The following is a 26,611-nucleotide window of genomic DNA, read 5'->3' on the forward strand; positions in this document are numbered from 1 at the left end:
GGTAAAAATTGAATTACTTTAAGTGTTGTTATGCATGGAATTTAGCCCAGACCCTTTTATTGACTAGTCTCACAGTCAGTCTCATCCTTTGTCACTTTAACAAAATTAAAGTGACTGAGCTATGAGTGATGCTATTAATGCCATTACTTTTGCAACCAGTCCTTATGGTGAATGGTGTGAGGGTGTTGCTCATAGGGTCTACTGGTGTCTGAATTTCAGTGTGTATGGCACAGTGATATGTAACAGCACCTTCTGGCTCAGTGAGGAAAGCAACAGGAAACTACCTTGCCCCTCATTTCTCTAGTGATGCCAAAGCCACCTATGATAGCTGATGCCAGAGCTGTTGGAGATCCAACCAGCCTTGGGGCTGCAGACTAGACAATACATATGAGCATGGATTACTCTTCATTGTCAGACACTGTGCTGGTTTTACATCACTCTTACATCTCTGTAACTATTGACTGCCAACATTTCACTTGTCTCTACAATTTGGGGCCATAGTAACTTAGTGACACAAGCACTAACTCCTCACTAAGGCAGCTGTAATTTTAAATCCCAGTTAATGAACATGGCATTTATGAAATGGAAATTCACAATACTCTAGATCAGAATCCATGCAACACTCTAGGTCTCAAAGCTTATGATCACAAAATTATCACTCAGTGAGCTGCATCTTTGCTTGCTTTTCAAATTTCATTTTGACTGCCCTCTTCTTTATTCATGAAAATTCTGACAAGTTAACACAATGCTGCATGTCTGTAGAGAAGGCAAAGGTAGGAAATGGTTCATTGGAGCTCTTTTATGGTAGGAGCCCTTATTAGCTGCAGAAAATAAATTTGTATTATGGTAAAGGGAGATTGTGGATCATGTAGAAGGGAATTCAGTGACCCATGCATGAACTCCTTGTTAAGAGGCACTGTAAGAAAACCACCTTGAAAAAGAAAAGTGTAAAACCATCTAATATCATATATTATCAAACCATTACTATATCCCAGGATTAATATTTTGATCTATGAAAGATTTATGATTATACCCATACAAAATGAAATTAGGCAACATACTTTTAATATTTCCTTTTATAAAATATTATTTATAACATTTACAAAAATAATACTTAGAAAGTTTTCTTTATCATGTTCTAGATATGTATGAACATAACAGTTATCTTCAAAATTGACACTATTCTGACAAAAGTGCATTAATCACAAAAACTGTTATGGCTGAGATGAATTTTCTGATTTCTTCAAATGTTTTGTTGTGAGGTCAAGCAAGAAGGGTAGGTAAGCTGAGGGATGCAAAAAGATGACCAACACTTATTTATAACAGGTGTTTGGTTTGAAGAGTTAAACTCTTTTCATTGGAAAGAATAGTGATTGTTATTTTCTTAATTAAAGCATTAATTCACAGAGGAAAACAACAGATTTCCTAGAGGAGGGTTAGGTGTGTTAGTTAGGGATAAACTTAATGGTAAATATATTTTATCTTAAGGTTAGTTCATTAGAAGTTTATAATGATGGTGGTGTGTTGGTGGTACAGTTAAGAGGGAGGTTAATGTGTAGGCCCCGAAGTTGCTGAAAATAGATAAAGTGGATGCAACTTAGATCACAAAATCTCTTGGGATCACCAATTCCTAAATTCACAACTTTGAAATATAATGGAAAATATGGCATTAAGCAGTATTCTAATAAGATATATATTCCCTGATTATGCAGTACTGTTTCCATACAGTAACAGGATCCTTATGTGGAATTGGGTTCCAGACATCCTCCATGTTTGGTTATATGGCAGGGGATTTTGCCACTTATAGGGGAAACTTTCCAGAAGTATGGAGGTAAAGCTATCTGGACCTAATACAGTAGTATGGGATAATACTCTGGCCCACATAAATTTCATTTTAGGACAACACAAAAAGTGTTCATATCCATGATTAGATTCATGGGCTGTTGAAATGGTCTAGTTCTGGATTTGTCAAGAAGTAGCTATTTCCAAGTAGTCATAAAGAAACCTCTCCACCCTTTCTCTCACCGTTTTGAATTATGGTGACAGTAAACAAAGGCCAGTGGCAGCACAACACTCATTAGTAGGATGCAAGGTTGTCAATAACATTTCAGAGCTTGGAATTTAGTTGCTATTTGAATGTAAAGTCATAAATATATAGAGTGTGTGATGTGTGGCTGTGTAAGTTTTAAAAATTATAAGCATAATGTAAGCATTTCTTTCTCCTTTTCTACCACCGGGCTGAGGCACTGGCCTTCTGACCCCAACTTGGCAGGTTTGATCCTGGCTCAGTCTGGTGATATTTGAAGGTGCTCAAATACATCAACCTTGCATCGGCAGATTTACTGGCATGTAAAAGAACTTCTGCGGGATAAAATTCTGGCACCTCGGTGTCTCCGAAAACTGTCAAAAGTAGTTAGTGGGACGTAAAGCCAATAACTTTTTTTTTTTACCATGGTATAAAACACATATACTGCCTACTGAGAAAAATATAGCAACCTTGTAAACTTTGCATCTTTGACAAGTACTGAAGGACATGGTTTCTTGTGAAGTCAAACAAGAAGGGTGAGTAAGCTGAGGGATGAAGCAAATAAGTCTTAATGTATCCAGGACAATAAATATTTTTTAAATGTTCTGGGCAAAAGTTTCAAATATTCATGGCATTCTGATAAATCAGTAAAAGTTTATATCCATCTTGGCACCATGGATAAAATCTCTCTCATTCCTTCTAATCATTCATAACTTATAATCAATAGTTTCTTATAATAATAATAATAATAATAATAATAATAATAATAATAATAATAATAATAATAATAATAATAATAATAATAATAATAATAATAATAATAATAATAAATTCAAAGAAGGTCAAAATAAGCTGGTTAGAGGAAATAAAGCAGGACTTAAAAGAAATAAACATCACAGAAGATACCATCAGGGATCACAAGGCTTTTGGGAATCTGGTTGCAAAGCACACGTTCACGGAAAAGGCTAAAAGAACCACAGGGAAACAATGGACGGAAAAACGCAAGAAACAGCATAGCGAGTTCATGAAGAGATTTTGGGAGGAGAAGAAGAAAGGAAAACCACCATCAAGCTAACAAGTTCCAATGCGCTCTGTAAAAGGGCATAACGAAGAAATAAAGAAAGAAAGAAAGAAAGAAAGAAAGAATAATAATACTACTAATTCCTTTTATGTATCACTAACTACTTTTATGGTTTTTGGAGACACAGAGATGCCAGAATTTTGTCCTGCAGGGATTCTTTTATGTACTAGTAAATCTACCAACACAAGGCAGGTATATCTGACTACTTTTAAATACCACTGGTCTGGATCGGAATCAAACCCATCAAGTAGGGCTAGGATGGCCAGTGCTTCTATCATCTGAGCCACTCAGCCTGGCAAGTTTCTTAAGATTCAGGAAATAAACAGTAAAGTTAATGTCATCGTATTGGTAATAACACAAGTTAGGAATATGTTAAAAAATAATCATATCACGATTGCCAGAAGCAGAAGAATGATGTGAAGCTTCCACTGGAAAGGATAAGTTTAGAGGAAAGTTAGACATTAGGCACTCTACTTACTGCAGGCAGAACTCATATAAAGGGAATTAATCTCTCACAGGATATTATTATTCACTAAGCAGTGATAATATGAAGGGTACAATTTGCAGACAACCATCACTGGAGGTGAAAAGTACCACCATTAGCCTCTCACCTAACTTGAACTAACTCATTACATGTTCAGCATTTTTCCTAAGATCACAAAAGCAGTACTGGGAAGTTAAATCAAGAAACAAAGTGATACAATGTTTGATCTACTTTAACATTTCTAGCACAGAGGAACAGAGAAACAAACTTTGCACTCACCTCATACCTACATTTTTTTTTAGCAATAACTGAGTTTTCCATGAACTTTCCTCTGCTATTTTACCTTTAAATGTTTTAAAAGGAACAACTTGATCTTTTAACATCCAGTGACTGTTCTGTGTGGGTTGCATCAACTTCTGTGTTATTATCAATGAAAAGGATAAGAATGAATTGTTCTTGTAATTGATATTACCACATCATACTGTAATGCAGATAAAGTTGACTCAGTCCACATCAGAATAGGTATTGAATGTTACAGACATCAGCTGTATAAGCCTACAAATGAAAACCTGAACTATTATTTAGCTTTTATATTTCTACATAGATAAAGGAAAAGTTTAGTTTCATAACAGTTGAACCAGGCTAGAAATAGGATAACCTTATAAGGAGGAGAATACAGTGAAACATCAATTAACAGACACTCCTAAAATTCAGGGAGATTTTTATGTCCCAATTGACAGAATATAGAAATAATTATAAAATCAATTCTCAACTATGGACACTCTCAGATACGGTCAAAGAGAGTCCTAAAGCTTGCTCCATCTATTGCTTATGGACAGAACTGCAATTTGGAGCCTAATGCACTGTACCGGTATTGTGTTACAAAAATGGAAAAATAATTTTTATGAAGACTGTACAGTATTGACAGGAAGACAATAAGTAGTAGTTATACTGTACCTGCTAGCCCTCCAGTACTATTAGCTGGAAGTGAGTGAATAAGGAACGTAATAAAATGTTGTCTGACTGATGGGTCCAAAGTCTAGTTACAGTGATCAATTTGATATGTATCATAACTTTATTTATCTCTTCACTCATTTGTCATGGCATCTAAATGTAAAGGTCTGACAATGAGCAAAAAACTTGAAGTTATCGAGTGCTTGGAAAAACCTATATGCAATGCTTGTGACATTGCAGATGATTTCTGTGTAGGAAAGAAACAAGTACAATTTTACAACAGAAAGATTGTATTAAGGCAGTGGAGTGAAAACGGTGATGATAAGATACAGAATAAACAAACTGTTAGGTCCCTTCATCACCAGTAAATCGGCTCCATGGCTAAATGGTTAGCGTGCTGGCCTTTGGTCACAGGGGTCCCACGTTCGATTCCCGGCAGGGTTGGGAATTTTAACCATCATTGGTTAATTTCGCTGGCACGGGGGCTAGGTGTTACGTGTTGTCTTCATCATCATTTCATCAAAATCATGACGTGCAGGTCGCCTACGGGAGTCAAATCAAAAGACCTACACTTGGCGAGCCAAACATGTCCTCGGACACTCCCGGCACTAAAAGCCATACGTCATTTCATTTCATCATCAGTAAATGAGAGGTTTCACTGTATAATAGTCTTTAGTGGAGACAGGACATGGCATAGGGATTAAACAGAGATCCTTTAAAAGTTAATCCCAACAGTTATTAATATAACTGAAATGTATATGGAGTCCAAGAACCAATAGCAAAATGTGCTTCATTGTTACAGAACCAAGAACTGAATAAATACATTTTTCACTACATTCTGGATTGTAATTCATTAATTCCTCAAACCAGGAGGAAACAGTGCTGGTGAATGTATGTCTTTGTGTACAAGTGTGTGCACATGCGCATGCACATATGCATGTCTACATGCATGAAAGAGACAGAAAGAAAGAAAGAATAATAAAATATAGTATATATAGCACATTTTCTTTTAGATTTCTATTAAGGAGAAATCAATATTTCACAGGATTAATGAAGCACTAGAGTAGATGGAGGAAAAAACATTTTTTTAAAATTTTTGTAAGGCACAACTGCTAACTACCCAAAAACTCTACCAAAACTATATGGTTTCATAGTACTTCAACATGTCTTCTCTAAAGGCACAAATCATTAATATTCATTTTTTGTCCTTGCTTTATCGCATTATTGTTTTAGCAATAATATTATTGTTGTTATATCATTTCATTATTTAACCTAAATGTATAAGGCAGATACCATTCTAAATGAAATATTTTCTAATAATACTACATACAGGAAAGAAAACAATTTCAATATTTGAAAATAGTTGTTGACTTGTAATGATCTGTAATATTAAATTTTATCGAGCAGCAATGCTCGTTCTCTTAATATCACACTAGTTCATTTTATCAGACTAAATTGTTTGTTCTTTACATACACATACACACTCACACACATATATAATATATATTTATATATATATATATATTTATTTATTTATTTATATAGCTTTAAAAGACACTTCACTGCCTATAGCTTTGTCTTTTATTAACGTAAATTTCATTCACGTCTTCCTCTACGGTTCTATTTCATGTATACCTGTAAAATTCATGTAGCTTCGTTATAATAACTGTTGCATCTTACAACTTAGCTAGATCACATGATCTGAAATATATTAAAACATCACTTAAGTTTTAAGACGCCATTATCTAACATGTCATGCATAAAAACATAACTGTCCATGTACACGAAATAAACCTATGGTCCCTAAAAACTAATAGGGAAGTTGTTCAACTTCCTTAATATCCATCTGTGGATTTTGCATATTTGTAGTTCAAATTAACAGAACATATAATCTAGGCTTTGGATTCTTGATACAGCATTTGTAAAATTCCCTGCAGTAAAATTTCTACAAGTTTTACAAATATTTACAGATTACCTTATATAACAGTTTCCGAAATTGAGTTGTCACCAGATAAAGTTTCTTCCTTTGCACTAACGTTTCTTGTAGTTTATTTCAGGTAAGTTTTCTTCATGAGAGAAGAAAAACACCATTGGCTACTTGATATGTGTCCTGGGCACTTTGAAACCACTATCAATGTAGAAGAGGTTAACTCCACTGAAGTTGACCAGAGATATCATTCACAAGCATGTTGCCTAGAATTTTACCTATCCTAGACCTTGGCTGTTATGAGCTTCATAGTAATATGTTGTATGTTTATATGTATTTATAAAACTTTTATTAATCAGTTTCATGCAAAATAGAGTTCTGTATTTGAACACTTTCATGCATAGTAATGATCACAACATCCATGCTCAAGTAATTGTAATAATACATTCCTGTTCAATATTAAAAAATTTTAGTATCATATTCCTCGAATTTAATTAATTGTTATAATCTGAAGATAATATCTTTTCTTTTTACAATGTAACAATTTCCAAATTCTTTTGATAATATTTTAACCAAGGTCTAATACATAATTTATATTTCTTTGCAAAAGAACTGTTTTAATATCCTCTTCTATCTAAACATGGAAATTAATTGGGATTCAAAAGAATGTCTTCTCTTTACAGTACTCACATACTAATATTCTGATGTCCATTGTCTTGAAATATACACATTTACCACACATTAAGAAAAGTCACACATAAAACAGCTGCTCTGATCTATCCCCAATGCCATTCGATACTGACAGTCATATTCATAAAAATTTGTACACATCAGCTTCAAGAACTAAACACTAACACACCCATCACAGGTCGTATAAATACACATCTATTCACATCACAGTAAACGGTAATAGAATTTTTTAACATATAATAATTGTCCCTTTCATTCCATATGCCTATATTTGTGAGCTGACATCTGTGACAAACCTAACACTGCATATTGACAACTGAGACAATGGTAATGGGTCTGTTTCCCCGAATGAGCACAGGACTCGATATTGCATGGTTGTGATGGTGTGAATTTTTCAAATCCTGCAGCCATGATGGAATCTAGTTTCTGATGCTGACGTCTGTGGGCTACAACTTTGTTTGTATCCGTGCAAACAAACTCACATTTCAAGCAATGAAAATGAGATGCCTTATTCTGCATTGCACCTATAAATAGAGAGAAAAGAATATATTCATTGTAAAATAATAATATTTAGTAAAATCTAAATGAACAAGATTAATGTTTAATTTACCTAATGTAGAAGTGTAGACACATTCTGGTCGGCCACATGCTACATTTGCTCGGAACTGCTGAAAATCCCCACCCATCAACGTGTCAAGCCGTTCATGCCTAGCAGTGTGCTGTACAAAACGGGTCTTGTCACAGAAGCTATAGCCACAGTCTGAACGCATGCAATGGAAATGTGTCTGATGTTCACGATAACCACAGTGGGGATATCTGCAATCCTCGTTGAACCTGGTAATAGCATGAGAGATAATAAAACATTAAATAAATGAATACAATACATCTAATTTAAATTCAACAAATGAATAAGTATCACTAATTAAGGAACAAAAAAATGTGTCCATAATCTGACAACATGGTAAAAAATAATGGTAAAATACAACATATTACATCACCGAAAACCTTTGACATGTTAGTGCAACATTAAACAAGTAGCAAAAATAAAAATAAAAATGACAGTATGTAGGTAATTGACAGAGTCCTTAAAGTTTAACATGCCAAAGCTATATTTTATTTTAATAAAAACAAGCAATATATGAAATGAAAAACAAAAATATAGTGAAGAGCAAATACTGCATTGGAATAAAGAGGTTGCACATGAGCTACATGGATAAACGAATAAGTTATAAAATGAATTGTTCCATTTGAATTAAGCTGATTTCTCTGCATCTTCCAGCATGGATGACTGTTGTATCTTTGATTTGACGATATGAGAGTAAGTAAAGTACAAGCAACACTAATAATGCTAATTGTTATGCAGCGAGTTTCTGTGAAAGTAAGGCTTATGGAGCCAGTTGAAGTAGGCTACACTTTTCAGTGGTTTTTGCAGACTGATGAGTAATAACATGTTATGGCTTGTTGAGGTAAGTAATAGGAAACCACCTTGTTCCTCATTGCTTCGGAAAGGCCACAGCAAGGCTGCACAAGATATTTACATAACAGATAATGACATAAGAAAGCAATACTTCAAAATGAAAGTAAGATTAACTTGGCTCTGTATGTTTTTTATCTTCTGAATACCATTATTTTGAATGCCTTCATCTTTCACTCTTCCTGTGGGGTAAGCTAGGTGTCGATATGTCACCCAAGAGATTAGGGAGTTAGCCAAGACTTGCAGTCAATTTATGAACCATAGCATTTCTTCTTGAAAGGGACGAGTGGTCGATATATCAACCGCATGGTTCACCGTGAATGCTGTCCTGTGAAAAAGATCCACTCGTTCTGTTACTGAAGAATGTATCAATGCATTGCGCTAAGAATGTGGAGACCTTTCCTGCTAAACATAAATCAGTCAGTGGATGACAATGGCAATGTGCCAAAACCTTTTATTGTTGAGAGCTTCAATACCCATATGAACTATGTTGACAAGAGTGAATCTATGTCCAGTAGTTACAATATTTCCCACCTAACATGGAAGTGGAGCAAGAAACTATCTTTTCACCTTCTGAATATCATTATTTTGAATACCTTCATCATTCACTCTTCCTGTGGGGTAAGCTGTCTCACAAGGAAATTTGTTAGCTACTTGTTAGATATCTAATATGCTGCTCAAGACATGAACCCAGGTCTACCAATCCATTCATCATGGCAGAACAAGTTCAAGCGCTGTATGTATCTGTATCTTTGATGCAAAGTGTTTCACATGTTGGCCTATGAAGGGTACATCTCGCAGTTGCAAAGTGTGCTCAGAGAAGGGGAAGGCAGCAAGATCAAATTTCTATTGTGAGGAACGTGGTCTAGCATTATGCATGTATCCTTGTTTCAGGATCTACCACACGAAAAGCTAATTTTGAGAACTATATGAAATGTTTCATATATTTGAATGACATGTTTGCCTCTCCTGAATTGTCATATGATAAGAACAAAATAACTCATTACTTCTTCGTACTGTCTTCTGCCTCTGCAAATGGAAGTGACTCTTGTGTGATCTGTATGTGTGTCATTGCAACAGATGATTCATTTCCTCGTTACTGACCTCGGATGACCTTGGAACATATATTGTCATATTATGTACTATACTCACTCCATATCAACAGGTGATTCAGGAATGCTTTCATGTCATTTCAATTGCTTTCTTATATGCACACTGCACAGAACTAAAATTCTACTGTAAATAAATTGTCTCAGCATATATAAACTCTTCTACTTTTGACCAACTCATTTGATATGAAAGAGAAAGAGTAGATCAAGCCCCATATTTTGACATATTTTTAATATTAGTGGCTCTTCATCACTTCCGTGTATCATAGTAAAAATGTATGGAAGTGTTTTTGTTCACCCCATTTTATAGTGCCTGTCACTGTAATGCATTATGCATTAATTGTAATCTGTACTTCCATTACTTTTTAATGCATTCCTGCCCAACACTCTCTATAATGACATCTGCAGTTACTGTAAGACTTGGCCAGTGATAAAGAAGGATATTTTCGTTACAAGTTGTTTTAAATCGCACCGACACAGGTAGATCTTATGGCGACGATGGGACAGGAAATGGCTAGGAGTGGAATGGAAGCGGCCGTGGCATTAATTAAGGTACAGCCCCAGCATTTGCCTGGTGAGAAAATGGTAAACCATGGAAAACCATCTTCAGGGCTGCCGACAGTGGGGTTCGAACCCACTATCTCCCGAATACTGGATACTGGCAGCATTTAAGTGACTGCAGCTATCGAGCTCGGTAAGAATAAAAATTGGATTCAGGCAGAAGTAATGAAATTTCTGAGTAGTATAGTACAAAAGTAAAGGAAAGATAGAATAACAATGACATACAGAAGAAATAAAAGTGGAAAAACTGAGTGATAAAACAGAGTTAAATAGGCTGAAATAGTTTGGACATATTTAACAGGCAAATGAAGAAAGAAATCTAGAACAAACAGTGGAATTACAAATGAAAGAAAAGAGTGATTGAAGAAGACTCTGATTATGATGAATGGATTTGGTTGAAAACAGCATAAAGTATAGGGACCTGGAGTGGAATATGGTGTTGAATGAAGAAATGAAGAGGACAGAGCCTTATCTCTCCTGATATAGGGAAGATAATGTTCCTTAAGAATCCATATAGAACATTCTAGAACAGTTCACACAGTTCATACTCTCCAAACTTCCTGTTAGCCCGAGTACAACTACAGCTTCCATGTTCTCATGTTGGTAATAATATATTGGTAAATATAATATCTGTGACTTTAAAATTAAAGTATTCAACCTCTGTAGTGATGAAATACACTGATCATAAATAACATTAAAGTATTTTATAAGTGAAAGGTAAAAATATGGATTTACCTGAAACGGATATAGCCTTCAGGTACAGGTTCATCCTTCAGGATCCTCATACTGCTCTGAACACGGGCTTTCTTGGCTTCTGGACTCATATCCAGTGCTGACGATGGTACTAAGTGAGGTGAAAGGGGTCGTTTGTTGAGGCCTGCCAAGCTCAGTGTCTGTTCTGAAGACGTAGGTTCACCTGAGAGTAGGGGATGATGTTCCAGTAAACCATTAGGGTGGTGATGAGGATGATGAGGATGGAGTCCAGGTGGTGCTGCAAACATGAGACCTGCAAAGGAGAATAAATAGTCAACATTTTTATTTTTGGACAATGAACGCAAAAGAAATTTAAATATGCATTATTATTATTATTATTATTATTATTATTATTATTGTTGTTGTTGTTGTTGTTGTTGTTGTTGTTGTTGTTGTTGTTGTTGTTGTTACGTCCCACTAACTACTTTTAGGTTTTTCAGAGACATTGAGATGCCTAAATTCGTTTATGAACTGGTAAATGTACCAGCGCAATGCAGATTCAGATACAATTGATGTGAGTAGGGATTGGGCCTGTTATTTTGGGAACAGAAATTATTATTATTAACCCAGGAAGGACAGAGTTCTTATTTTAATTTTAATTGGTTCATTTTATAAACTCTGAAGGTTTTCATTGAAGGGAAGCCAAGAAAAGCTTATTTCCATGTAAATTAGCAATGACGTAATACTGGTAACATATGGTATTGTGAGTCTCATATGAGCGCAAATTTTCTGAAATTTGGTAATATACTTAAGTTGCATAATTAATTGTGTGGCCCAATGTGCCCTAAATGCAGATCATGATTGATTGATTGATTGATTGATTGATTGATTGATTGATTGATTGATTGATTGATTGATTGATTATCCGGCTCCATGGCTAAATGGTTAGCGTGCTGGCCTTTGGTCACAGGGGTCCCGGGTTCAATTCCTGGCAGGGTCGGGAATTTTAACCATCATTGGTTAATATCCCTGGCACGGGGGCTGGGTGTATGTGTTGTCTTCATTTTATCCTTATGACACGCAGGTTGCCTACGGGTGTCAAATCAAAAGACCTGCATCTGGCGAGCTGAACCCGTCCTGGGATCTCCCGGCACTAAAAGCCATACACCATTTGTTTTAGATTGATTGATTGATTGATTGATTGATTGATTGATTGATTGATTGATTGATTGATTGATTGATTGATTGATTGATTGATTGATTGATTGATTGAGGACACCCTGGATCCATGTTGAGAGAATTCAAAGCATTTTTGAGGCTTTATACTTGGCAAGATATCCTCTTCAAGGGGAACATCGCATTGATTATCACATTCATGGCTGAAAGCTATTTTGGTTAGTGTGCACAACTGCCATCCTATAAGATTGTGTATGAAGCCCCACTTCATCCTCCTCTGCAAATTCCTCATCAGAATGTACAGCTGCATCCAGTGGTTCAGTGTATATGTCCATTATGTCTTTGTGAACCTCTTCCAGTGTATATAATACTTCCTTCAACATGAGGCTACTGGAGTGGGAAATGAATTACAAAGCTACTATTTATGAACACACTGTGACTCTTGAAATTCATAATAAAAATCTATACAGGTCATACTCATATATTTATGAAACCTAATGTTTGCAATAATTCACTTCTTCTTCTTCTTCTTCTTAATCTGTTTATTGTCCAGGGTTGGCTTTTCCCTCGGACTTAGCGAGGGATCCCACCTCTACCGCCTCAAGGGCAGTGTCCTGGAGCTTCAGACATCAGATCGGGGGATACAACTGGGGAGAATGATCAGTACCTCGCCCAGGCGGCCTCACCTGCTATACTGAACAGGGGCCTTGGTGGGGGATGGGAAGATTGGAAGGGATAGACAAGGAAGAGGGAAGGAACCAGCCGTGGCCTTAAGTTAGGTACCATCCTGGCATTTGCCTGGAGGAGAAGTGGGAAACCACGGAAAACCACTTCCAGAATGGCTGAGGTGGGAATCGAACCCACCTCTACTCAGTTGACCTCCCGAGGCTGAGTGGACCCCATTCCAGCCCTCGTGCCACTTTTCAAATTTCGTGGCAGAGCCGGGAATCGAACCTGGGCCTCTGGGGGTGGCAGCTAATCACATTAACCACTACACCACAGAGGCGGACAATAATTCACTTACAGTATAAAAATAAAGAACAGAACAACATGAAATGCTACCATAAAGGACATACAGTAGAGCATATTTTTTCTCGTCCCAGATCAAGCTAATGGGAAGTTAGAGTATTCGTGGGAATTTCTCACATTCCTTCCATCATTTCATGCATTGAAAAAATGTACGCACACTTCCTTGTTCAGTTAGTAATGCTAGTTACCTCAGAAGAGAAGTCATAGTTGCTTCACATAAAGATCACGCCAATTCAGAGCACTGTTGATTAAATGTGGCACACAATACAGACGCGCTAACTGTACTGAATGGTTCTTAAAAAGTCTATCTTTCATTTCATGTGCAATGTTGCCATAATTTCGATAATCAGGATAAGATCCGTATTAGTACGCACTGGTAGAATATGGTATTACAAGACCTTCCCAGGTTAAACTAGCCCTGAGGTCTAGTAGTAGTGAACCTGCCTCTTCTCAGGAGGACCCGGGTTCGATTCACCGTCAATTTTCACCCAGATCTGAGGGCTGGTTCATGAAGAATTGAGGAGATACCTGACGATGAGGTAGCAGCTCGGCCTAGAAAAACAAGAATAACTGCCAAGAGGATTTGTCATACTGACCATGCATTACCACATAATATGCAGGCCTTCAGGCTGAGCAGCAGTCGCTTGGTAGGTCAAGGCTTGTCCAAGCTACTATAGTACCATGTGGTTCTTCTTTTTCTTCTTTATAATTATTATTATTATTACTATTATTATTATTATTATTATTATTATTATTATTATTATTATTATTATTATTATTATTATTATTATTATTATTATTATTATTATTATTATTCCCTATCAGACAGACAGAAAATTTGAGCACAGATAAGATACATAAAGCCACTTTCTTACCATACAGCTCATACAAAGATTTTCAGTCTGGACTGAGGCCTGGAACAGGGTTCAACCCAGCCCCTCAAGGCCAACTGAGCAACTATCTGATATGAGAGGCAGTGGACTTGGTCAAGAAATCCAAGCAATAAGGCTAAGGATGTTGTCAAAATGATCAGGTGGCACTTCATTATCTACAGGCCATCTGGCTGGACAACAGTCACCTTGGTAGATAGCTGTACATGCTACAGGGTTTGCTTGTTATAAAAACAATTTTAAGTACTGTATACTGTATTACAATACCAATCATAAAACAAAATGTCTTTGACTGAGCATTTCTTTATTTTACCTATTGAGAGAAGACCTGAAGGAAAAAGGAACTTGTTGACCAGTCACTGAACTCCTGAAAATATAATACACAGAGCAGTAGAGACCCTCTTTCTAAGCCAGACACTTTTACTGTTCCTATGCCATAGCAAGTCTCGTAAATACTTTGTGACGAAGTTGAGACTGTGACGTTGGTAGTGTTGTACAGCTCTGTGGCATTTTCCACTCTTGTGTCACAAGGTAGACTCAAATAACTAAAATATTCACTCTCAAGTAATTGTGAAAGAAATTCTAACAATACATTATTTAAATAAGATTCAATAAAATTGTATTGAGTAGGTGGATACAATAAATTTTATTCTAACAGAATCTTACTTATTGTTACCTTCAATACGGAACAAACATGAGATTAGTTACTTGTAATACATTATTTGCCAGGCTGAGTGGCTCAGATGATAGAAGCACTGGCCTTCTGAACCCAAGATGGTGGGTTCAACCCTGGCTCAGTCTGGTGGTATTTGAAGGTGCAGAATTACACCAGCCTCTATCAGTAGATTTACTGGCAAGGAAAAGAAATCCTGCAGGAAAAAATTCCAGCACCTCGGTATCTCCGAAAACCATAAATGTAGTTAGTGCAATGCAAAACCAATAGCATTATTATTAATACATCATTTGCATAACAAATCTTATTTCGAACAACAACAAAGTATCGTCAAGTATTAAAGTACCAGTAATTTATTCAATTTCAAAGCAATTTTTTCCTTGTAATTTTCTTTAGTTGTTACGACTAGTGCTCAGACTTACAAGCTTAAACACAAGCACAATAAAGTGCACTCTCTTTCATTATCTTCAAGTTGCCTGTAGGATATTGTATTCTTTTGCATGAGAACATAAAAGTCAGAGGTCTAGTTATAACTTGTAACGTATGAAGGATTGGCATCGGCATACATAAAAATATACTTTCCTCAGCACCAAATATAGACATTTGATTCATTTAATGAACATCCTGGTAGTCACAAAATAATGTTTCTAAAATTTATACTGAACAGAAAAGAGGATTCAAATTTTGTGAAAATTTCCTCATTTTATGTAGCCAATATATCTAATGTTGTCGGGCTGTAGCAAAATACAGTTGAACCTGTCCTAATGGACACTCTTATTCAGCGGACACCTCACTATACTGACATTTTTCCTCAGAACTGTTTTTATTTTACATAAGACATTTGTTAAATTAGCCTCATTTAAACAAACACCTAGAAGTTTGGACAGCGGACGTCACCATCAATCCTGTCCTCTTGCCTTAAGATGACACTTTACACGTTGCAGGATACATTTTTACACAGGATCATGTCATCCTTTCATTTGAAACCATTCTGCAGACATACGAAAAACCCTTTTGAATGTGTGTACCATTTTGAATCCAAGGGAACATAAAATGAAATGTAGGCTACACAGGAATGCTGAAGTAGCCATGGAGTTAAATCTCCTATATGTTTCTCTTTCCAAACCTTTTGTAATGGTCGTCATGTGTTCTAACTACTGGTGTATATTCCAAGAATTTTAATTGCCTTGGAATGCTGCCAGTGACTGCTTACTCACAAGTTACCTAGGGATTTTCTACCCAGCTTGCATCATTCTATTCATGGTTCAGATTATCACTGATAAGGTTGAGGTCAAGTAGTCAACTTGATGAGGAAAAGACTTACAGTACATGCGCTAATTAGTGAGGAGCATGTTTAAATCTCGAGACAAGAAGAAATGTGATTATAGATAGTGCCAAAGGACTTTCAGTGAGAAAGCTTGCTAAAAAATTCAAATGTGGGAAAACTCAAATAAACACTATTATGAAGAATAGAAATGAAGTTTTAAATGAGTGGGAGGAAAATAGGAATCGAGGAGTGAAAAGAAAGCAGGAGTCAGTTTTTGCAAAAGTGAATGTTACAATATCTGAGTGGTTCAAGTGTGCTCGAGCGAAGAAACTTTGTGTGAGTGAACCAATGTTAGAAGAAAAAGTGCAAGAAAGTGAAAGTTGAGAATTTTGTAGATAGCAGTGGGTGGCTATATTGTTTTAGAAAACGTCATAACGTCACTTTCAAAACAGTCGGTGGAGAAGATTGTGATATGTCTGTAACTGAAGTAGCGAACTGGAAAGATAGGTTAACAGACATCTTTAAGAGTTAAGAACTGAAAGACATTTTGAATTTCGATGAGAATGGTCTGTTCTTTAGGGTGATCCCAAAGAAGTCACTAACTTTGCCATATGAAAGTTGCAAGGGTGGGAAAATATCAAAATAAAGAATCACCATCATGTTTTGTTGTAATGCACTCGGTGAAAAGGAAATTCCTCTAATAATTAGTAAATCCTTGAGACCCAGATGCTTTAAAAACATGGACATAAATATTCTTGGTGTTGAATAGCATGCAAATAAAAAGGCATGGACGACATCAGCAGTATTCAAGAATTGGCTCCTAGCTTTGAATCTCAAGATGAAGGCCAGGAACCATAATGTGATCTTGATGCTAGATAATGCTACATGTCATCCAGAAATACAGCTTTCAAATGAAAAACGTTTGTTCTTTCCACCCAATACCACTTCTCATCTTCAGCCATTTTATCAAGGAATCGTTCAAGCATTCAAATTATACTATCACAAGAGGGTTTTACGGTTGTTAGTGGCGCACATGGATGAAGCAGACTCAGCTTTTGATTTAATGAAGAAGATCAATGTTGGTGACGCAGTTTCTTGGACAAAGGCAGCCTTGAATGAAATCTGCAAAACCACAATCAAGAAAGGCTTCGCAAAATGTAGCATCACTATTTCTACAGCTGAAGAACAAGCTGAGGTAGAGGTTCAAGATGAATATGATGAACTTCAGACTTTAGCTACAACAGCTGGATTGACATATGGTATTGATGTCGAAGAAGAGAATATTCCTTGCCGCGATTATCTTGAGGGTGACTTTAGAATGCATTTTACAGTAAGCTTTCTGTGTTACCATGTTATACAGTAATTGTGTGTTGCATGTATCATAAGGTATGTTTATTTGCACCTCAACTTTTATTCATCATCTTCTCGTAACTTAAATTTTCAACTTTAATTTAATTCATTGCACTTCATAAATATTTCTAGTTATACCCTTAAGCCTTCACTAGTCGTACAAAAGGAGCATTTTGAATAAAACTTATTTTCGTTTTACGGAGCCCGAATCAGGAAAAAAAGGGATGATGATAGTGAGGCGGAAGAAAAACAAGAAGTTCTGTCTGTGAAGCAGGGACTAAGTATGCTTAAACAGATGAAGAATCTGTGTGTCACGCTGGACTGTGAGTATGGTGATAACACAATGGAACCATATCAAGAATATCGCAGTTAAGAAAACATCTGCTGAATTATCACAGACAAAGGTTAATGATTACTTCACGAAGGTAAAGGATGTAAAATCAATTGTAATATCTCCCATGGAAATATTTAAACAGAAATGATTTAGAATGATTAAAATAAAGATATATATGCTTATGTTTAGGGTGGATGTTCTTTGTCGTTAAAATGTTTGATTATATTTTACAAACTTGTTTCAGTGGACAGCTCTCGTAAAGGACATTTTTCCTCGGAACTGACGGTGTCCGCAGAAGAGAGGTTCGACTGTACAAACTTAGCATATACAAATGCAAAGTGTATGCTTCTATTACCATTTGAACACATTTGTACGAATGAAGCTACAGTCTACCATATAAGGGTCTGCAAATCAGAGTTCTTGATAATGATTCCTGTAAATAACATACAATGATACAGAAAAGGGTAGAATTATGTCTGCCATTTGGGCATCTCTTAGAACTGATGGTAGCCGAAGGGAATTCCAGATGGTCAGTGACTTGTAAGCATAGTTTTATCCAGCTCTTCAGTTGTACCTTTTTATCATTTTACAATAATACAATATATTATGGAGACAACATACCAGCAGGTGAAGAGTAGATTGCTGGAATCCCAGGTTGGATGAAAGGAATGCTCTGTGATGTAATGAGAGCAAATTGCTGCCCTGCTGCTGCTGCCGCTGCCATGGCTGCATTGAAGCTCGCCGCCGCTGCTGCTGATGAATGAGGAGGAAAGATGGCAGGATGCAACGGAGGTAGACCAGGATTTGTCTCACTAGGACTAGGATGCTCGTGAATGACTGGACCACCTGAAAATTACAGAATTTGTATTATAGAACAGTCCAGCAATTTTCATGGAAATATTTTGTCAATTATTTCAAATTTCCTCACCTCCTGGTGTTGTATTGTTTGTAGAGTCATTACTCTCATCATTGTTATTGTCCTCAGGTTCCTTTTTGATGACTGAAGGACTGAGGGCTCCACTGCTGTGTTTTGCAATATGTGGCCGGAGGCGTTCTAGCTCAGAGAAGGCCTAAAACATAATCATATAGATTATATTTAATTTGATAATTGAAAAGGAAATAAATTAATGGAATGATAAGGAAAAGTGTTGTTTAGAAATAGCTTTAGAGGAAAACTTCTTTTAAAGCGGTCCTTTAGCCCTTGCCCAGCAGATACCTTTAGCATCAAGTAGCTGAGGATATGCACCATCTGAGCAGAAATGATCAGAGAGCAGGATATTCATGGCAGTAACATTTTCAGCTCTTTCACCTTGGGTAGGGGTTTCATTACAGACCTATCGAGACCAGATTTATGCAAAAGACAAAAGAGAGATATTTTAACATCTTCCTGTCTTAAAAGGAAGGTACATAAGTAGGATTCATCTGAAGGTACCAACAGTGTTAGGAATAGGTAGGGGGGGGGGGGGGGGATTTTCCATCTTCTCTGGATGTATGTATGTATGTATGTATGTATGTATGTGCTTGCATCACAAGAAAATGGGTGAACAGAATTTAATGAAAACCAGTATGTATAGTCGGGGAATAAGGTGCTACACTTTAAGCTATAAATAATTTTATTCATGCTGAGTGAAATGGTGGTTTAGGGGAAGTGTTTTTTATTGATAAATACTACATAAAAGTTTACAGAATATCATTTCCAGTCACTTAGTTCCTATACAGTTTTACCATACCAGCTATGATAACGGAGATATTTATGAATTTAGACTTTTGTTGCTTAGTTCACATCACCACCGAGCCATGAGAAAATGGAAGAACAGAATTGAATGAATATCATATGTACAGTTGGGGAATAAGGCACTACAATCTAGCCTGTAAGTAATTTTATTCACACTGGGTGAAATTGTAGTTTAGGGGAAGGCCTAAAATGTAATTCTCGAATATCTATGTTATTAGTGGTCCTATCGATACATCCTACATAACAAAAGTTATACAATACAATTTCTGATAATTTATATCCAGTACAGTTTTAATGTATCATACATTGTCAGAATTCTTACATCCATTTTGTGGGTTTTTCAACAACTTTGAGCATACTGTAGATTAATATTAGTTTTAGCGTGAACTGTTTTCCTGGAGGATTGGGACGCCCTGCCGCAGGTTGTCACCCAGCAATTAATTCAAAGTATGCCACAGCGGTGGAGGCTGCAAAGGTACACATTTCCTTGATTAACCTTTGTTACAGAAATATTTCCACTCAACATTGCATTGTTTGTGTCATGGTTGTTTTTTAATTCTCTTCCACCTCCTAGAATCAATCAATCAATCAATCAATCAATCAATCAATCAATCAATCAATCAATCAATCAATCAATCAATCAATCATAATTGATCTGCATATAGGGCTGTCACCCAGGTGGCAGATTTCCTATCAATTGTTATTCTATGATGAACATTAGTGTCCCATGCAGATTCACTCCCTCTTTGCCCAAATCACAAGTCAAATCCACAGTGGAAAGTCTAGTGTTTAGATTGCTTTTTCTGAGGAGATGGCAGTCATCAGTTGGTACTTTTCGTTTTCCTGATACAGTTTCCCTTTTTTGTGGGTGAAATTGTTCCAGTCTGTTTGTATTGCTGAATAATTTGATTTATAACACACAATTTAGTAGCTATCCCTCTGTATGTTATAGAAGTATTCTGCAATAATGCTACAATTACACTATGCTTCCTTGGACTTGTATCCACTGTAGACAGATATCGCGAATCTAACAAGTTAACTTAAAAATACCTCAAAAGTACAACACAAGCATTTTTTTTTATTATTTTAATGCATAAAATACCTTTAAAGTTATGGAGTCCAGAATTGTAATACTTCAAAGAAGTACATTTCCACCAGTTTGAACATACATATCTGAAAAACCTTTGGTAACATGTTAACTGGCATGGAAAATTAAAATTTGGGCAGTCATCACTGCCTATTCATTTAGATGGCAGCAATGAAGATATTGTATTGGCATGTCCTACAGTACCGAGCGCATGTTAACGTGCTAAGGCTACAGAACCAAGTTCTGCATTCAAGATCCGAGTGAGGTGGCCATGCGGTTAGGGTCATGCAACTGTGAGCCTACATTTGGGAGATAGTGGGTTTGAATCCCATCATCGGCAGCCCTGAAGACGGTTTTCCATGGTTTCTCATTTTCACACCAGGCATATGCTGGGGCTGTACCTTAATTAAATCTATGGCTGCTACGTTTCCAAACCTAGCCCTTTCCCATCCTTCCGTTTCCAAAAACCTTTGATGTGTTACTGCAACATTAAACAAGTAGCAAAAGAAATCTGCATTCGAGAGACGAGTGGGTTCGAACCCCACCGTCGGCTGTCTTGAGAGTGGTTTTCAGTGGTTTCCCATTTTCACTACTGGGCAAAAGCCAGGACAGTTCCTATTTATAAGGCACAGCCAATTCCTTCCACCACCTTTCTCAGTTTCATTCACCATGATTCACTTCATCTTCATTAGCTCCTCAATTGAGGTTGGCGACAGGAAGAACATCCAGCTGTAAAATATGCAATATAATTTCATCTCACCTCATCTGCAACCGTGTGTCAGGAAATGGGACTAAGGGACATTGACATGTCTTACAGTAGGATTAATCCTGTTCTAAACGTAATTAAAATTAGTACAGGCATTATGAGCTGATAGGAAGAAAAAAAGAGAGAGAGAGAGAGACATTAATACAGACAAAATAGTAAGATTAAACTAAAAGTGAAAACAGAGAATGAGTGTAATGTTAACTTTTCATTGTAAAGTTCTGTTAAAAACAAGACAAGACAAGACAAGAGAAGAGTAACCCCATCACGATTACTGAATGTCCCTGAACGAGTCCATCTTCATGACATACTGTACCTGATTGCATGCATTACAGTGGTAGTGCTCTTTCCTTTTCAGTTTACAAAATGGACGACTGCAAGATTGTTCTGGACCATAACGAATATGACGTTCTAACAACATCCACTCTGGCCGTGGAGAAGAATCGTGCGACACTTGAGGCTGCTGCAAGAGCCGAGTAAGCGACTGCTGCGAGCTGTCTCCGCTAATATTCACTTCTGTCTTGACTGATTCTGAAATCAGAAAAAAATCAGTTATTTACGATTTACCTTCATCCTTCTCACCGTTGTCATCCTTAACAGTATAACTATTAAGCAAAACTACATTGACATAGCTCAGAATAAACAATAGCAAACAGTGAAATCTTACAGGTTTACCAAACTAGAATTTAAAACTGATTACAATTCTTCGTTAAGTATCCTTTTACTATCATACCTCAGATATTTTGATAATGAAATAAATAGATTGTTAAGATCTGTTACATCATGCAACTTGGATAGGGAACACAATGGACCCAAAAACAGCTCTCAAGTGTACATGCTCGATCCTTCAGGTTGTTCCTTCAAGAATTCTAAAATAATAATGACCTAATCCATGATGAAAGTCCTGATCTTGGCCTTGAAAGGCAGATTTTCATTATCTATGCAATATAACATCCACTTCATTTCCTACAAGTTAAATTCAGAAGATGGAGGCTGGCAGTAGTTGTCTTTTTTATGCTGCGCCACCCCACTAACATGGTTAAGTCAGCTTTCCTGACACAAGATGATGACCAGTTGACCATGTAAAAAACAACATTCTGACTCTTCAATCTTTTTTTTTTTTTGCTAGTGGTTTAATGTAGCATAACATATTGAAGGTTTTAAGGGACACAAGGATGGGAAAGGGCTAGGATTGGGAAGGAAGCAGCCATGGCCTTAATTATGGTATGGCCCCATCATTTGCCTGGTGTGAAAATGGAAAACCAGGGAAAAACCATCTTCGGGACTGCCAACGGTGCAATTTGAACCCTCCATCTCCCGAATGCAAGCTCTTCAATAAATTGTGATCCTTAAAAATATACAATGAACAAGACAACAATGTAAGAACAGTTAGGAAGACCAAAAGGATTGACATTGAACATTTATTAAAATTGATCAAAAGCAAAATATCAGCTGGTCCACCAGCCCCTTGCGATCCAGTTTTATGCATCCCTTCACATTTACTACAATTCTGAAAGACATCGGTCCCTCTCCCTAAACCGGGGTAATATAACGAGATGTGCGTTTACAGGCTAGAAGACAACAAGAATCGAGAGCGCCACTATTAATTCATTATGGGTACCTTGAATGAACCCGTAAAACGAGCACAGATACGCAGAACATGTACTTTAAAACAGGAGGTGGATGCACAGACCAGGAGCATGGTACTGTATAGGCTGGGAAGTGGGCGCCGTAGGTCAGATGTCGCATTAGCCCACATGGCAAGCAGGCGGGGAGATATGTGATAGTGGACAGTGCTCGAGGTAGGAGGTTCGAATCCCACATAAGTATTTTTTTAACAGCTGGTTGCCTGGGATGTGGTAAGGTTGTATACTTGATAGCTTCCAAGGACTGATTTCTTTATTTGACTCTGTAAAAGACCGTATGTATTGTTGCATTGGGTATGGTGCTGGGTTGGACGAGGATGAGGAGATGATGGTCTGTGGCCAGTTAGCTATGTCGTACATGTTCCAAGCTTTGTAGACCACAGGTAGGGCAAAGTATGCCTCATTGGATGCCCCATTGGAACGATAACAGCATGCGATGGCAGGTAAGTATGTAGCTGCGCGAACTCCCCTCCTTCGAAGCAATTCACAACACAAAGTTTATTCACTGCCTCGATATGTATTCCAGCGACGAGTATGTGGATATGTTACTTATCTATGGAGAAGCTAGACAGAGAATGCATACCAAGCACAATGCCTGTACCAAGAACGCTATCTGGATAGACGACAATCAACGGGCATGATATTTCAGTGTGTGGAAAGACGCCAGCGGGATACTGCATCCCTGGGAAGGTCATGGCCTGTTCGAGATCATCCCACGACGTCTGCTGACAATGAAGAGGTCATGTGTGATGCTATCTGGCGTAACCCTCATACTAGCACACGGGCCATTGCATAGGAGACGAACATCAGCCGAGTGTTTGTTATGCGGATATTGTATATGCACCGGTTTCACCCGTATCATCTGCACTTACACCAGGAGCTCCATGGTCGTGATTTTGATGCCTGGGTAGTGTTCTGTTAATGAATCCTAGAGCATGTGGACACCGATCCTGCTTTTCTAGCGACTCTTTTATTTACGGACGAAGCACGATTCCACAATAATGGAACCATTATTTGCCATAATATGCATTACTGGACTGTGGATAATCCCCATTGGGTGCAACAGACAGTTCTCCAGTTACAGTGGGGTGTGAATGTATGGTGTGGAATCATGGGTGATCACCTCATTGGTCCCCATTTCATTAAGGGCCATCTGACCAGCCAAGGTTATCTGCGGTTTCTCCAAGATGAACTACCACCGTTTTTCAAACATGTGCCACTCCTTGACTGCTAGAGGATGTGGTTTAAACATGACAGAGCTCCACCGCATGTGGCGGTGGTCGTCCAGAACCGTCTCCATGTGACGTATCCTGATAAGTGGATAGGAAGGGGAGGACCCGTCCCTGGCTCGCCAGATCGTCTGATCTTACGCCCCTGGATTTTTTTCTGTGGGACCATGTAAAACAACTGGTGTATGCACAGGAGCTGGCCAGTCCTTGTCACCTTAGACAGCTGATCACTGAGGCATGCCGATCCGTTTCATCAGAGATGTTACAACAGGCCAGGCGGTTCTTACAACATTGCGTGCAGCTCTGTATCGACCACGGAGGTAGCCAGTTTGAGCAGGTGCTGTGTTAAACAACATGGATAACAGAATTCCTGTGACATGTTTTCTAGCCTCTGTCAACCCAGCTCCATACCAACGGCCCTTTTCAGGGCCAAATAAACAAATCAGTCTGTGAAAAATACCAGTATTAAATATACAACCTTGATACATCCCAGGCAACTGCCTTAAAAAAAATACTTGCATGGGACTTGAACATTCTAACCCTTGAGCACTGTCAACTGTCACACATCCTACCATGCGCTAACCATGTCAGCTACTGCGACACTTGACCTACGAAGTCCACTTCCCAGCCTATGCAGTACTGTGCTCCCGGTCTGTGCGTTCACCTCCTGTTTTAAAGTACGTGTTCTGCATATCTGTACTCGTTTTACGGGTTCATTTGAAGTACTCATAATGAATTAATAGTTGCGCTCATGATTCCTGCTGTCTTCTAGCCCATAAACACACATCTATTAATTACCCTGGTTTAGGGAGAGGGACTTATGTCTTTCAGAATTGTAGTAAATGTCAAGCGATGCATAAAACTTGATCACAAGGGGCTGGTGGACCACCTGGTAAAAGACATCTGCATTTAAGAAAAATCATGATCTCATTGCAATTCAGAGAAACTAGCCATCGGCACAGGATAATTCAAGACTGTAACAGTTCTCATTTGGTCAATGACAATAAAAGTGAAGTCTGATTCACTGAATATTACAAATTTTAAGGCATCAAGGTCATGTGTGATGAAATTCAAAGCTTGATACAAGAGTGAAACGCTAAAATAATATATACAGTGTCAAAGAAAATATTGCAAGAAGCTAATTTTAAACCCAAAAAATTCATGCATGCACAGGAAAGTAAACAGTTACTTGACAACCTTGATTTAAGCCCTGTGGAATTATTCATGTAAGTTAGTAATGATTCATTAAGGAAACATGATCGTGTAGGACATTAGCAGTTGCAAGGAATGAAAAAGAGAACAAGTCTTTGCAAACTCAGTTCAGTTGTAATTGAGCTAGTGAAGTGATGGGTTGTAGTTACATTGTGAGTGCTGAGCGAGGGAGATGGGAATTGCTGTTCAACAGCATCAGGCATCCATAGGTCGCTGGCACGTGTGAGTGTAGCAAGCGAGAAGTGTCACCTGCAACAAACTGGGCTGCAGGTCACTCTGATGCTGGCAACAGCAGTAGCGATACTACTTTTGATAGGAGGTCTAGAAATGAATCTTGGACCTGTGGGAGCATTGGGCTTGGAAGAAATGGAAAAGATCAAGGAAATAGTCAGAGAGGCTTACCAGGCTGAACAAATAGGAGAGCTGATCTGTGAGCAGTACAGTGAAATGAAGGAGATAAAAGAGTGTGTGATGGTTGTGATGATAATGGCATGTGGTCTCTGAAGAGGCCTGGTTCAGGTCTTTGTAGTTGATGCCGTATAGGCGACCTGCACATCTGTGAGGATGAGGCCCTACCTATGATGAATTCTAATGGTGGAGATGGCGCATACACCCAGCCCCCGAGCCATCGGAATTAACCAATCGAATTAACCAATCAAGGTTAAAATCCACGACACAACCGGGTATTGAACCCGGGAGCCTGTGGATCAAAGGGCAGCACGCTAAACATTTAGCCATGCAGAAAGAGTGTGTAAAAGAGCAAATATATAATTTTATTCAATTGCACAATTAGACCTAAATAATAAGCTGTTTTGATCTAGCCTCTTCATCACACACTTTCATTATATCTGTATTTGTATTGCGAGCCTTACTACGGATAACTTTACCATACTTCCTTGACTGTGGCATTGTCGTTCGCTCATCCACTGGCAAAGGGTGACTGATATTCTGATACACACTGTAGGGATTTAAATTTTCTTACCGTCTGGGAGAGGCTGAACATGGAAAGTTTCATATTCCTTTCAGATCCAAACAGTACTTACGGACTACGCCACACTCGGGAAACTGAAGTTAGGAAATAATGATGATGATGATGATGACGACGATGATGACTTAAGTGCTACTTAATGACTAAGAGCAGTCAACTTCAATTTGATATGTTTCAGTTATACAGATACTAGTGATAAAATACTGTATATCATAAACCTATAAACATAAATA

At 37.6% G+C, this 26,611-nt stretch overlaps 1 protein-coding gene across 1 annotated transcript in view; it reads right to left on the reverse strand.

Annotated features, from left to right (window-relative positions):
- Positions 1 to 6,073: 6,073 nt before the first annotated feature.
- Positions 6,074 to 26,611, reverse strand: part of LOC136863035 (zinc finger protein castor homolog 1) — a 610,435-nt gene continuing 589,897 nt past the window's right edge. The window contains exons 21-26 of the mRNA XM_067139355.2: positions 21,620 to 21,834; positions 18,647 to 18,788; positions 18,340 to 18,564; positions 11,042 to 11,312; positions 7,773 to 7,996; positions 6,074 to 7,686 (exon numbers count right to left, since the gene is read on the reverse strand). Coding sequence (XP_066995456.2) covers positions 7,415 to 7,686; positions 7,773 to 7,996; positions 11,042 to 11,312; positions 18,340 to 18,564; positions 18,647 to 18,788; positions 21,620 to 21,834 — 1,349 coding nt within the window. The 3' untranslated portion in view covers positions 6,074 to 7,414. The remainder of the gene's footprint in view (positions 7,687 to 7,772; positions 7,997 to 11,041; positions 11,313 to 18,339; positions 18,565 to 18,646; positions 18,789 to 21,619; positions 21,835 to 26,611) is intronic.

The sequence above is a fragment of the Anabrus simplex genome, chromosome 2 (genome assembly GCF_040414725.1).
Source record: "Anabrus simplex isolate iqAnaSimp1 chromosome 2, ASM4041472v1, whole genome shotgun sequence".
Taxonomy (NCBI): Eukaryota; Metazoa; Arthropoda; class Insecta; order Orthoptera; family Tettigoniidae; genus Anabrus; species Anabrus simplex.